Raw genomic sequence first — 12,854 nt, 5'->3', positions numbered from 1 at the left:
CAGCGTTTCATTGGCTCTCACTGTCCCTGCCCTCACCAATCAGACAGAACAGAACTTGGAGGAGGGAAGTGGAGTGGATTGAATCTCTAACAAACAATCATATACAGGGAGGTACGAACATCAGTGGAGGCAAGTGCACAGAACGGAAGGGAAGACAAACATTTAATCACTTTGTCACTCACACACATCACACACACACTCAATCACTCTGTGTATCTCTCTCTTACACTGTCTGTAAAACACACTGTCACTCTCAGTCTCTCACATGAGCAACTGTATGTTGCATTCTCACGAGTAAGGAGCTCTTCTGATGTGATTGTTAAACTGATTGAAGGGCCTGAACAAGGAAAACTTTTACCACATTGTAACACAGTTTACACAAAAAATATTGTATATAAAGAAATCTTACACATGTAAACAACAATTATATTCCGAATTGGGTGGCGGAGCAGGTGGGGGAAAGAGGGGGTGGTGGTTGGGAAGCGAGGATAGGGGAGGGCAGACTTATACGGTCTGTACCAGAGCCGGTGCTTGGAGGCGGGACTGGTGGTTGGGAGGCGGGAAATACTGCTGGGCAGACTTATATGGTCTGTGCCCTGAAAAGGACAGGTACAAATTCAATTCAAGGTAAGGTATACACTTATGAGTTTGTCTTGGGCAGACTGGATGGACCATGCAGGTCTTTTTCTGCCGTCATGTACTATGTTACTATGAATACAACCGTGGAAACATTAATGGCAGGAATTCATTATATTGCTAGCGCCCATTTCATTGCGTTAAGAAATGGGCCTTTTTTACTAGTATTCAATAAATATCAAAAAATATTTTGTTATAGAATACCTATGGATGTTAGCACCCTGTAAAAAAACTAATAGAATTAGATAAATAAAGCCTCAACTGCCCCAGGAGACATTATAATCTTCCTGAGATGGGCTACTATCACGGGTTTTTGTTGGCACGCTTAAAAAAAAAGAACACACAAAACAACTCTCCACCTAAAGAGAGAAAAAAAACTGTGTTCCCAAAAAATCAAACAGCCAACCATATATAAATACAGGTGAGCCAACGTATCAAAAGGCATTACCTACATACAAAAAATGCAAAACCAAAAACAATACAAAACTTCCATGTGCTAAATACACATCTTCACATCTGTAGGACCATGTGAACACGCCCACAGAACCATGGGCTATTTCATATTCCAGTCATCTTTCAGCTGTACTCCAAAACCGCATAGAGGAGGCCTTTCTGTTTTATATTCTTCAGGAGGTGAGGTTGAGCGTTTTCACCTGTATTTAAAGCACTTTCTTTCACGCGCTCAGGGGCTCTGTTCGTAGGAGCCGACTCTGTGGGTGCTGTGGGTGCTTGAGCACCCCCAATATTGAGAACATTCCTTGTATGTGGCCAAGGAAGTGTTATTTCCACTGGGCTTAGCACCCCCAATAATTTTGAAAAGTTGGCTCCTATGGATCTGATCATGGGGCGGTAACAAACGCAGGCGCTGGTATGGCGTTAGTAGCCTCTAGGCCTGTGTTTGCTTCTGATCATCAGCCCATAAGTCAAGTTATGACTCCAGAAACAGCATTTCTCTTGTTCAGGGCTGGTCCTAATGAAGGCAGGCCCACTAAACTAAGACTTTTATGGCATCAGTGCACCCTTCCTGCTGACCTGGGCAGGGATTACTAACTGCTTTCTGGGACCACAAATATATGGTGCTCCATGCAATTCAAATCCTCCCAGCCCAGGTTTTATGGATATCCACATCTGCATTTTCCTCCTTGGTATGCAGATCTATGCCGTGCATATTTATTGTGGGTATCCTGAAAATCTGACTGGCAGGGAATACCCTGCCAGTACTGGGTTGAGAACCACTACCCTAGGGCCATCCCTTCTCTTTCTATAGCATGTTTCCTTCCTTTGCTGCAGGGGGCAGCGATAACCCAAGGAATCCAATTTTAGGCAGTGATAAACCAAGGATTCCAATTTTATTTAATACATTTCATTCTAGGAAGGAGTCTGTGGGTCTATATGCCCCTTCTGCAGGCAAGACTGTGATTATATATTGCCATGGCCAGAAATAGACAATTTTTCCATCCAAGACAACAGCAATAAAATTCCCATGGAATTAAATTTCAGCTCAAGTACCATAAATTTAGTAAATCCATAGGAATTTTTGACAAAACAGCATGAAAATGTGCTGTTTATTTCAGGTTAGTAAATTTGATCCTAAGCAAAGTAAAACCGTTATAAAAGCACACAAGGATAAAAAAGAGAAATAGAGGTTCATATTAGTGGGCTTCTGGAGGAAGATGTTCACGTGAAGGCTATGGTTAAGAATCGCTGCTATTGTGACTAGCAGAGAAATACAGAAAGAGAGGAGGAAGCCCCAGGTAATTGCAAACAGGTATGGTTCTTATTGAACTGGAAACCCAAAGAACTTGGAGGAAACTGCCCCCACCTCGGAAATAAAAACAGAACAATGGAATGTGTGACCAGCACTGACAAGTCCCCCTGCTCAGAGCCTACAAATCTCGGGAGAGGCTGGCTGAACAACATTAGAAAGCTGCACGTGCCTCACGTTTCCAGTTCTGCTTCCATCCGGGAGATTACTTCATATTATTACTATTAATGAATTGTCATTTCCATTTCATTCTGGCTTCCATCAGGTCTGTCCCTTTTGGGATTACATAGAAAGGAAATCCATGTGTGCAGACTTCAATTCTACTGTATCCTGAGGACGACTGGATAATACATACAGAATAGCACTTTGCAAGAGGGAGTGAGGCATAGCTATTCTTTTTCATGAAGAAAAAATATAATTGATTGGCTGTCTAATATATAAGTATATGTAAACAACCTGTGAACCAAGATATCCACCTATGACTCCAAAGTACCACCAGCCATTAGGTTTTCAAGGGCAATTTAGTCTTGCTGTATTACTTATGCCAAGAACATTCAGTTCAGTTCATGCAAAATTCCAGACTCGGCTTCAAACCCAAATACAATGTATTAGGGGTTTTTTTTCCTCTTGGTTTCAAATTGCTTTTGGTATGCGATTTCAAGTTGATGTGAAGATAGGAATATATTGGATTCTGTTATATATAGAGAGGTGGAAATTAAATGGTGCCTTAAAAACCAGCACTGTAAAACCACGCAGTTAGCATGATTCTATAAACTGGACCTCATTGTTGGAGGAAGTAGTAAAAGCAGTTAATGTAGCTAGGTTTAGAAAAGGTTTGGACAGATTCCTGGAGGAAAAGTCTATAAACCATTATTTTATTTATTTATCACATTTGTACCCCACATTTTCCCACCTATTTGCAGGCTCAATGTGGCTTACATCAAACCGTAGAGGCAATCGCCAATCCGGTAAATATACAAATACAATGTAGTGTAGTGATCAGGAAGCATCAAAAAAACAGGGTATACAGGGAAAAAGGAGGGAAGGGAAAGAGTGTCCAAAATGGTCCATTAATTTGCTGTGTTGCAGGATGTAGGGATTATTAAGATAGACCTGGGGAAAGCCACCATTTATCCCTGGGATTACGTAGCACTGAATCATGTTACGCTTTGGGACTCTGCCAGGTTAGGGTTACCATATGTCCGGATTTACCCGAATATGTCCTCTTTTTGAGAGCATGTCTGGGCAACCAGACGGGTTTTGCCAATCTGCCTGTTTGTCTGGATTTCTGGACAAATGGGCAGGCTGGTGGGCGGGCCGTCCTAGGACAGCCCGCCCACCAGCCTGCCCTTTTGTCCAGAAATCCGGACAAACGGGCAGATTGCTAGCCTCCCCTCCCCTTACTTACTAGTGCCCTGGTGGTCTAGTGACCTCTTCCGCCTTCAGGACAGGAAAGAGCCCCCTCTTTCCTGCCCGGAGCGCTGCCCTTCATGCATCCTTTCTGTTGCTGATCCTCGGAGCCGATTCAAAATGGCCGCCGAGAGTTGAAGTGACCTAGCGAGACTTCAACTCTCAGCGGCCATTTTGACTCAGCGCCGAGGATCAGCAACAGGAAGGATGCATGAAGGGCAGCGCTCCGGGCAGGAAAGAGGGGGCTCTTTCCTGCACCGAAGAGGTCATTAGACCACCAGGGCAGTAGTAAGGGGAGGGGGGGCGATGGGGTATGTGACAGGGGGGAGGGGAAAATGTGACAGGGGACGGAGCGAGGGTGGGACGGGTGTGACGGGCAGGGTGGGGTGTGTGGCGAGGGCAGGGCATGTGTCCTCCTTTTTGATGGACAAAATATGGTAACCCTATGCCAGGTACTTGTGATCTGGACTGGCTACTGTTGGAAAGAGTACATTGGGCTAGATGGACCCTTGGTCTGACTGAGGTATGGCAGCTCTTATGTTCTTAGTTTACTTTGTGCATCCCTATCCCTGCTTCATCCCAAAAAGAGTTCAAGGAGTCTTACAAAATGTAATAATCAGGAAACTAATATAAAATTCCAATTCACCCCACAACTTACATATGTCTTACTAATACAAATATCTCCTACCTAACCCAATGACAAATCTTATAATGCAAAGTCCTAACAACCTCAGTAACAGAGCCGTAGCCTAAATTGAATTCATCCATGTTCTAGTCATTTTCAAATAGCCAGGTTTTGATCAATTCATGAAAATTGATGTAATTTCTTTCCAGTCATACTTTTTCTGTAATTTGTTCCAAAAGTTGAAGAACTCATCCTCTCTGGGGTCCTTTTACTAAGCCACTTAAGCACCTACACATGCCCAACGCATGCTAATTCTGAGTTACCACCAGGCTACCGTGTGGTCCAGGCAGTAATTTCATTTTTGACACGCGTCTGAAAATATTGTTATCTTCTGCCGCGCAGGCGGTAATCGGCATTTGGACACGCGTTGACCATTCCCCACCCGCTTAACGCGTGAGACCTTACCACTAAGTCAGTGGCTGGCGGTAAGGTCTCCAGACCCAAAATGGACACGCTCCAATTTTCATTTTGCTGCTTGTCCATTTTCGCCCCCCCCCCCCCCCCCAAAAAAGCATTTTTTTACAGGTGCGCTGAAAATAAATCCTGCACGCGGCCAAAACACGCGCCTACACTACCAAAGGCCATTTTTCAGTGCACCTTCATAAAAGGATCCCTCAGTGTCTGACTCCTAGTAGGTGACCATTTTTCCAAGCTACAGTAATGGAACTCAAAGTTAGATCTGTAGGCTTCACAGCTCTGTCTTCCTGATGAACAAAGGTGAAGGGGAACATATCCAGGAGTAATCTAAGCAAATACGTCTTCATAGGGTGATGAATTTGTAGAATGGCCTACTGGTGGAGGTGGTGCAGATGAAGATTGTAGGTCAATTCAAGAAAGCTTAGGACAATTATATACAATCTCTAAGGGAAAGGAAGGAATGGTAGCTAATATGGATAGGCAGACTGGATAGCTCATATTGTTTTATCTGCCTTCATTTTTTGTTTCATTTTCTCTGTTTTTGTGTTCAGTTTATTTATATTCCTGTTTTTCCAGGTTCCACCTCACTGGCTGATCCTCGAGGTCTTTCTATACCCTGCTCCCCGAACTCTGCTCCCAATTCCCCTACAGCACTATGCCTTGAGGGTTCTGAACTGATACTGAATGTGTGTGGTTCTGGACCACTCTGCAACTCTATCAATGGTAGTGTATCAATTTTACTTAGTAGCTGTTTTCTGTGTAATCATGGTCCCGATCAAATCTCCTGTAGACTGTGCCTATGTCTTGTATTATTTATCATATACCGTCTGATGTTGTATAGCCAAGAACATGAGATTGTGTAAGGAAAATACATCATTACAAAAATAACATTTGCCCCAGTGTATTTTAGGAAGTACCATTTGAAAACATATGTGATCTGGTTTTGCCTAAAGTTGAAGATGTCCCTAAGGGGCTCTTTTATTAAAGGGTTGCCATGCAGCAACCCGGAACTACCGCCGACCCAACACGGCTGCCAGCAGTAATTCCACCTTGAGCGTGCAGCATTTCCAGCGCTATGAAAAATGCCTCCATAATTTCTACTGTGGCACTAACCCAGCTGCAACGTGGTAAAAGGACCCCTAAGCTTATACACTAATTCTGCAAGCTAAAGGGGGAAGTTATCAACATGGGCTACCTTTAAGATGGATTATTTTACCACTAACTCATGCTATTTATCACAGGTCCCATTTTACTAATAACCTGGGTTAAAATAACCCATCTTAACAGTAGTCTCCATTGATTCCCTTCCCCCACCCCTTATATCTAAAGGCCGCTTATCAGAGTTCATCTAACAAAGCAACACAAAAATAGTATTTCTAAATATTCTCTTCACCATCCAGCTTTACAATATTTAGATGACGAAAAATTCTAAGAGAGTATTTTAAAATGTTATTTTTGTAATACTTTCAGCGGCATAATCAAAAGAGAAGGACACCCATCTTCTGACACAAATCGGGAGATAGGCGTCCTTCTCTCAGGGTCGCCCAAATCAGCATAATCGAAAGCCAATTTTGGGCGTCCTCAACTGCTTTCCGTCACGGGGATGACCAAAGTTCACAGGAGCGTGTCGGCAGTGTACCGAAGGCGGGACGGAGCGTGGTTAAGAGATGGGCGTCCTCGGCCGATAATGGGAAAAAGAAGGGTGTCCCTGACAAGCATTTGGACGACTTTACATGGTCCAATTTTTTTCACGACCAAGCCTCGAAAAGGTGCCCGAACTGACCAGATGACCACCGGAGGGAATGGGGGATGACTTCCCCTTACTCCCCCAGTGGTCACCAACCCCCTCCCACCCACCAAAAAAATTAAAAACATTTTTTCCTGCCTCTATGCCAGCCTCAAATGTCATACCCAGCTCCATCACAGCAGTATGCAGGTCCCTGGAGCACTTTTTAGTGGGTGCAGTGCACTTCAGGCAGGTGAACCCAAGCCCATCCCCCCCTACCCGTTACACTCGTGGTGGTAAATGTAAGCCCTCCAAAACCCACCCGAAACATACTGTACCCACATGTAGGTGCCCCCTTCACCCCTTAGGGCTATTGTAGTGGTGTACAGTTGTGGGGAGTGGTTTTTTTTTGGGGGGGTGGGGGGCTCAGCACCAAAGGTAAGGGAGCTATGCACCTGGGAGCAATTTGTGAAGTCCACTGCAGTGCCCCCTAGGGTGCCCGGTTGGTGTCCTGGCATGTCAGGGGGACCAGTGCACTACGAATGCTGGCTCCTCCCACGACCAAAGGGCTTGCATTTGATCATTTTTGAGATGGGCGTCCTCGGTTTCCATTATCGGCGAAAACTGAGGTCATCTATCTCCAAGGTCGACCATCTCAACATTTAGGTCGACCATGTCTTAGGTTGACCTAAATGTTGAGATTTGGGCGTCCCCGACCATATTTGATAAGGGATGCTCCGCCCCTTCGCAGGGACGTCCTCAGAGATGGGCACCCTTAGAGATGGGCGTCCCCGTTTGAAAATGTAGGTACTGCAGGCCGCCTGATCACGTCCCGTAGGACGCCATTTTAAGCTGCATGTTAGCGCCTAACGCAGCTTAGTAAAAGGGCCCCTATATTTGTATTGAAGAGTGAGTCTATATTAATAGAGGGGCACCTAACAGAGAGAGACACCCTACAGTGTCACATGGTAATTTTAAGAATGTGCGCATGCTGACCACGCACTAAAGGGCCCTTACATATGTCTTTCTGATACGCTAAGGCAGGGTTTACCGCAGCTGTAAAATGTCCGATTTTGTATTTTTTTTATTACAATTTATCCAGAGCAGAGAACAATCGAATATACATAATAATAAAACATATAAAACAAATGGTAAACAAACATGTATCCATCAAGGATATTATCAAGGCTTCTACCCCAACATAGGCATTTTCACAGTTTTATCATTTGATACGTGTTGCCATTATTGTGCGGCCATTTTTAACAATTACCACATAAGCACATTTTGTAGGCAGTTAGGGGCCCTTTTGGGTTAATGTGCGGGTAGCACACACCAAATCGGCACAGCTGCCGGAGTAGCGCATGCGCTCGACGGTAAATTCCAAGTTGGGCACGTGCCAAATCCCACGGTAGAAAATATTTTTCTCTTTTCTACTGCAGGGGGCGTTCCTGGCGGTAATCAGCAGAGTGACCACTTTGGCACATGCTGCATGGTTACCGCGCAGGTAGCACGTAAGTCCTTACCGCTAAGTCAATGGCTAACGGTAAGGGCTCAGACCATAAATAGGCGCAGACTAGTTTTAATTTTTGCGCACTCGCATTTCCTAGCTCATTTTTAAAAATGGCCTTTTTCTCAGCCATGGTAAAAAGTGACCCAGCGCGCACCCAAAAGATGCGACCATACTACCGCAGGCCACTTTTTACTGTGACTTTGTAAAAGGACCCCTAAGGGCTCACATAATAAACGAAATAATAAACAAAAACTACACTGGCTACCAGTAAAAGAACGAATTGCGTTCAAAGTTTGCACCCTGGTCCATAAAATTGTTCACGGTGAAGCCCCGGTCTATATGTCAGACCTCATAGACTTGCCAACCAGGAACACAAAAAAATCAACACATACTTTTTAAAATCTTCACTACCCCAGTTGTAAAGGACTTAAATATAAAATAACTTATGCATCTAGCTTCTCCTACTTAAGCGTGAAACTATGGAACGCACCACCAAATGTCATAAAAACAATGCACGACCTAGCAATCTTCCGTAGATCACTGAAAACCAACCTGTTCAAAAAGGCATACCACAAAGATCCACCCTAAGCACTACCACTGATGAACTCTTACGCCGGAATGAATGAACTTTCTATATCTAAATTATTATTATTATTATTTATTTCACTTGTATCTTACATTTTCCCACCTATTTGCAGGCTCAATGTGGCTTACAAAGACTCTACCATTTATGAACTCTAACGCAATACCACTCTGTAATCTATTTTATTATTTATGAACCTTAATGCAATACCACTTTGTATTTCTCAATCCGGAAATGGCGATCACCATCACGGCATAATGTAAGCCACATTGAGCCTGCAAATAGGTGGGAAAATGTGGGATACAAATGCAGCAAATAAATAATATTCCTGCACCAACCAGTTATCATGCAGTGATGTAGCTGCATTAAGGACCCCTTTTACCAAGCGGCAGTAAGCCCAACGCGGGGTTACTGCTCGCTAAACAGGAAGTACTGTCAGGCTATTGCAGCAGCCCAGCGGTACTTCTCACCCCTAGCATGCCGTCATTTTTGTAGCACCTGAGTGTACCCGGCAGTAATCAGGCAGTGCCACGCGCTTCCTGGATACCGCCTGGTTAGCGTGGGAGCCCTTACCGCCACCTCAATGGGTGGCAGTAAGGGCTTCCCCTCAAAATGGCCGCGCAGCAAGTGGTTTACTTGCCGCATGCCCATTTCCTGAAGTAAAGAGAGACTTCCCTTTTACTTGCTGCGGTAAAAGGGGGCCTCGGCACGCATGACAAACATACGCCAACACCAGCGCAAGCCCTCTTTTGCTGCAGCTTAGTAAAAGGGGCCCTAACTAGTGCAGGAAAGCCCACTCTCCACCCCTGGCACGCACAGTTAGTGCACGCACATTTTGGAATTACTGCAAGATGCCTGAGTGCATCCTGCGGTATGCCATTTTAAGCTACATTTGGCATGTGAGAGCACCTAACGCAGCTTAGTAAAAAGGCCTTTTTTTGTATTTTTTGAGTGGGCATATTGGGCAGAGAGTGGACGTTCCTGCATTAACCAGTTAGCGTATTTACATCAGTGGCATAGCTACGTGGGGCCAGGGCCCCTGTAGATTTGGCCCTGGACCTCCCTGCCGAAGACCCTCTCGATCCCCCCCCTCCCGCCGCCAACCCTCCCCCGCCATCGCCTACCTTTGCTGGCGGGGGACCCCAACCCCCGCCAGCCGAGGTCCTCTTCTTCCGGCGCAAGGTTTCGTTCTGTTGTACGTGCAGGACGTCAGACTCACAGAAACAGAACGAAGCCTTGCGCCGGAAGAAGAGGACCTCGGCTGGCAGGGGTTGGGTCCCCCGCCAGCAAAGGTAAGCGATGGCGGCGGCGGGGGAGGGTTGGTGGTGGGAGGGGGGTCGAGAGGGTCGTCGGCAGGGGGGGGCAAAGCTGTTGTTGGTGGCAGCAGGGGGGGGGGGGTCGGCAGCGTGGGGGAGTGCTAAAATGTGCCCCCTCACCTCGGGCTCTGGACCCCCTCCCGCCGAAGTCTGGCTACGCCCTTGATGTACATTACCACACGCTGACTAGTTAGCACACAAACAACACAGAAGCTTGTAGCACCTTCAGAATAGGTGTCAATATGTGCTCCTGTGGTAATTTTAAAAAATAGCTGTGTGCTGGCCATTATACAAAAAAATTTTGAAAATCGGGGTTTTTACAGCCACAGTAAAAATGGCCTTAGCACGCAGGAAAAACCTGCATAAAGGCACACTAAGGCTTGCTTTTATCACAGCATAGTAAAAGAACCTCATGTATTTTGTTGTTGTTGTTGTTGTTAATTTACTTTTGGTAATAGGGGGAAGGGGTTGCTGTACCCTTTATATTATTGCAATTGAAATTTGTTTTATATTTCTTAAAATGCATTGTGTATATATATATTTTTTTATTATTATTATTTTTAATGGCCTTTAATTTGTGCTGTGAAAGCGGAATGCTTGGCCCTTTTCCTAGATTTTCACTTCACACCATGTACTGAAATTGATGGGGCTGTTTCTTACGGATATCGCCAAGAGGAGCAGTCAGTACTGGGCCACAGAAGCAATGTGAACTGTTCCAGTGTTCACCTCTACAATAAATCAGCTCTAGAAAGACATCACAAAACATTCCTGTTATGAATAAGACATAAAACTTGACATAGTAATTCAGCTTTAAGTCTCTGTCTAATATTTTCTGCATGTTTCTCAACATATGTTCAGTATCATTTGTGCCTTAGATAGTTTGTAAAAAAAAAAATCTTAAAAAGGACATAGCAGGTCAACATTCTTCAGAAGATCAATATTTATATTAAAAATAATATTGTTTATTATAGGAACAGCTCCAAATTCCCCTGGGAGCATGCCAGAGTCGCCCATTTCTCCGTCAGTCTCAGGCTCCTGGAGCGATGAGTGTACAATCTGCTATGAGAATATGGTAGACACTGTAATTTACTCCTGTGGACATATGTGTCTCTGCTATACCTGTGGCCTGAAGCTCAAGAAGATGGCCAACGCCTGTTGTCCGATCTGCAGAAGAGCCATCAAGGATATTATCAAAACCTATCGCAGTACTTAGAACTCAGCTGCCTCAGAGAGGAGCTTCTACCCCAACACAGGACATTTTCACAAGTTTATCATATGATAATACCTGCTGGAAAGCTCCCAAACAGCTCTTAGATGCAGGCTCCAACCTCTGTTTATTCATCAAAGAAGCAACTAATTGTGAACATCAGAATGTCACTGGGAGTCTTAAGATTTAAGCCAGGCTTATTTGGTTATTTCATTTTTCATGTTCTTTCTTTTTGGAAGCAAAACCAGAGCTCGGCGTTTTTGGGGGGGGGGCCCCCCCCCCCCCCCCCCCCCCCCACAGATGCATGTCTTTCTGGACAGTGAAAAGTAGTTTGAAGTGAAGAATTCAACGGAATGAATCAAAATGTTAAGCTTGTTCAAGAGCATGCGTGAAACCAGCAAGAAAGTTATTGGAAAAAGCAAAGTAAAAGAAACGAGGGCGAAAACTGGTGCCTGAACTCTGGTTGGCAAGTCAACATCTCATTTATCCTTGCAATTCTCAGTGCTGGCTGTGTATTGTTATATTATTCTTTTATCTGTTTTTCAGTAGGAAGAAGTTTTATTTTTTTTGAAAGTGAATATGAAATCCAATTTTGCTGTGTCGCCAGCATCTGGCAGAAGCTGCCAAGCTCAACAAACAAAAGTTCTCAATGTACGGGAGGTTTTTATTTTTTTTCCCCCCCCTCAGATTGAAGATGCTCAAGCAGTTTGTAAACTTCATCAGATGTTCAATTTCAGTCTGATTTTTTTTCCCTCATATTTCTTTAATAAAGAAAATGATCCCAACTTTAGATGGCATAACTTGACCAAGGGTTAGTAGGCTAACCACCTTATAATCGAAAGAGAAAAACGCCTAGATTTCGACCCAAATCGGGAGATAGACGTTTATCTCACAAAAACGAATAAATCGGTATAATCGAAAGCCGATTTTGGACGTTTTCAACCGCACTCCATCGCGGAAGCGTACAAAGTTGACAGGGGGCGTGTCGGAGGCGTGGCGAAGGTGGAACTGGGGCGTGGTTATCGGCCGAGGAGAGATGGGCGCCTTTCGCCGATAATGGAAAAAAAGTATGCGTTTGTAGCTAGAATTTAGGGCACTTTCCTGGACCCTGTTTTTTCACGAATAAGGCCCCAAAAAGTGCCCTAAATGACCAGATTACCCCCAGAGGGAATCGGGGATGACCTCCCCTGACTCCCCCAGTGGTCACTAACCCCCTCCCACCACAAAAAATGATGTTTCACAACTTTTTATTTTCACCCTCAAATGTCATACCCACCTCCCTGGCAGCAGTATGCAGGTCCCTGGAGCAGTTGTTAGGGGGTGCAGTGGACTTCAGGCAGGTGGACCCAGGCCCATCCCCCCACCTGTTACAATTGTGCTGCTTAATGCTTATTAGTCGTCCAACCCCCCCCCCCCAAACCCACTGTACCCACATGTAGATGCCCCCCTTCACCCCTTAGGGCTATAGTAATGGTGTAGACTTGTGGGCAGTGGGTTTTGAGGGGGATTTGGGGGGCTCAACACACAAGGGAAGGGTGCTATGCACCTGGGAGCTCTTTTACCTTTTTTTTTTGTTTTTGTAAAAGTGCCCCCTAGGGT

General features: G+C 44.9%; 1 protein-coding gene across 2 annotated transcripts in view; it reads left to right on the top strand.

Annotated features, from left to right (window-relative positions):
* NEURL1 (neuralized E3 ubiquitin protein ligase 1) overlaps window positions 1-11,516 on the top strand; it is a 453,595-nt gene extending 442,079 nt beyond the window's left edge. For both annotated transcript variants that reach the window (XM_030202804.1, XM_030202805.1), the window contains exons 5-6: window positions 5,490-5,636; window positions 11,020-11,516. In XM_030202804.1, coding sequence (XP_030058664.1) covers window positions 5,490-5,636; window positions 11,020-11,261 — 389 coding nt within the window. In that variant the 3' untranslated portion in view covers window positions 11,262-11,516. The remainder of the gene's footprint in view (window positions 1-5,489; window positions 5,637-11,019) is intronic.
* Window positions 11,517-12,854: the final 1,338 nt, after the last annotated feature.

Source organism: Microcaecilia unicolor, chromosome 5 (genome assembly GCF_901765095.1).
Source record: "Microcaecilia unicolor chromosome 5, aMicUni1.1, whole genome shotgun sequence".
NCBI lineage: Eukaryota > Metazoa > Chordata > Amphibia > Gymnophiona > Siphonopidae > Microcaecilia > Microcaecilia unicolor.
Note: the sequence above shows the minus strand (reverse complement) of the source record. Positions and strands in the feature narration are given on the sequence as shown.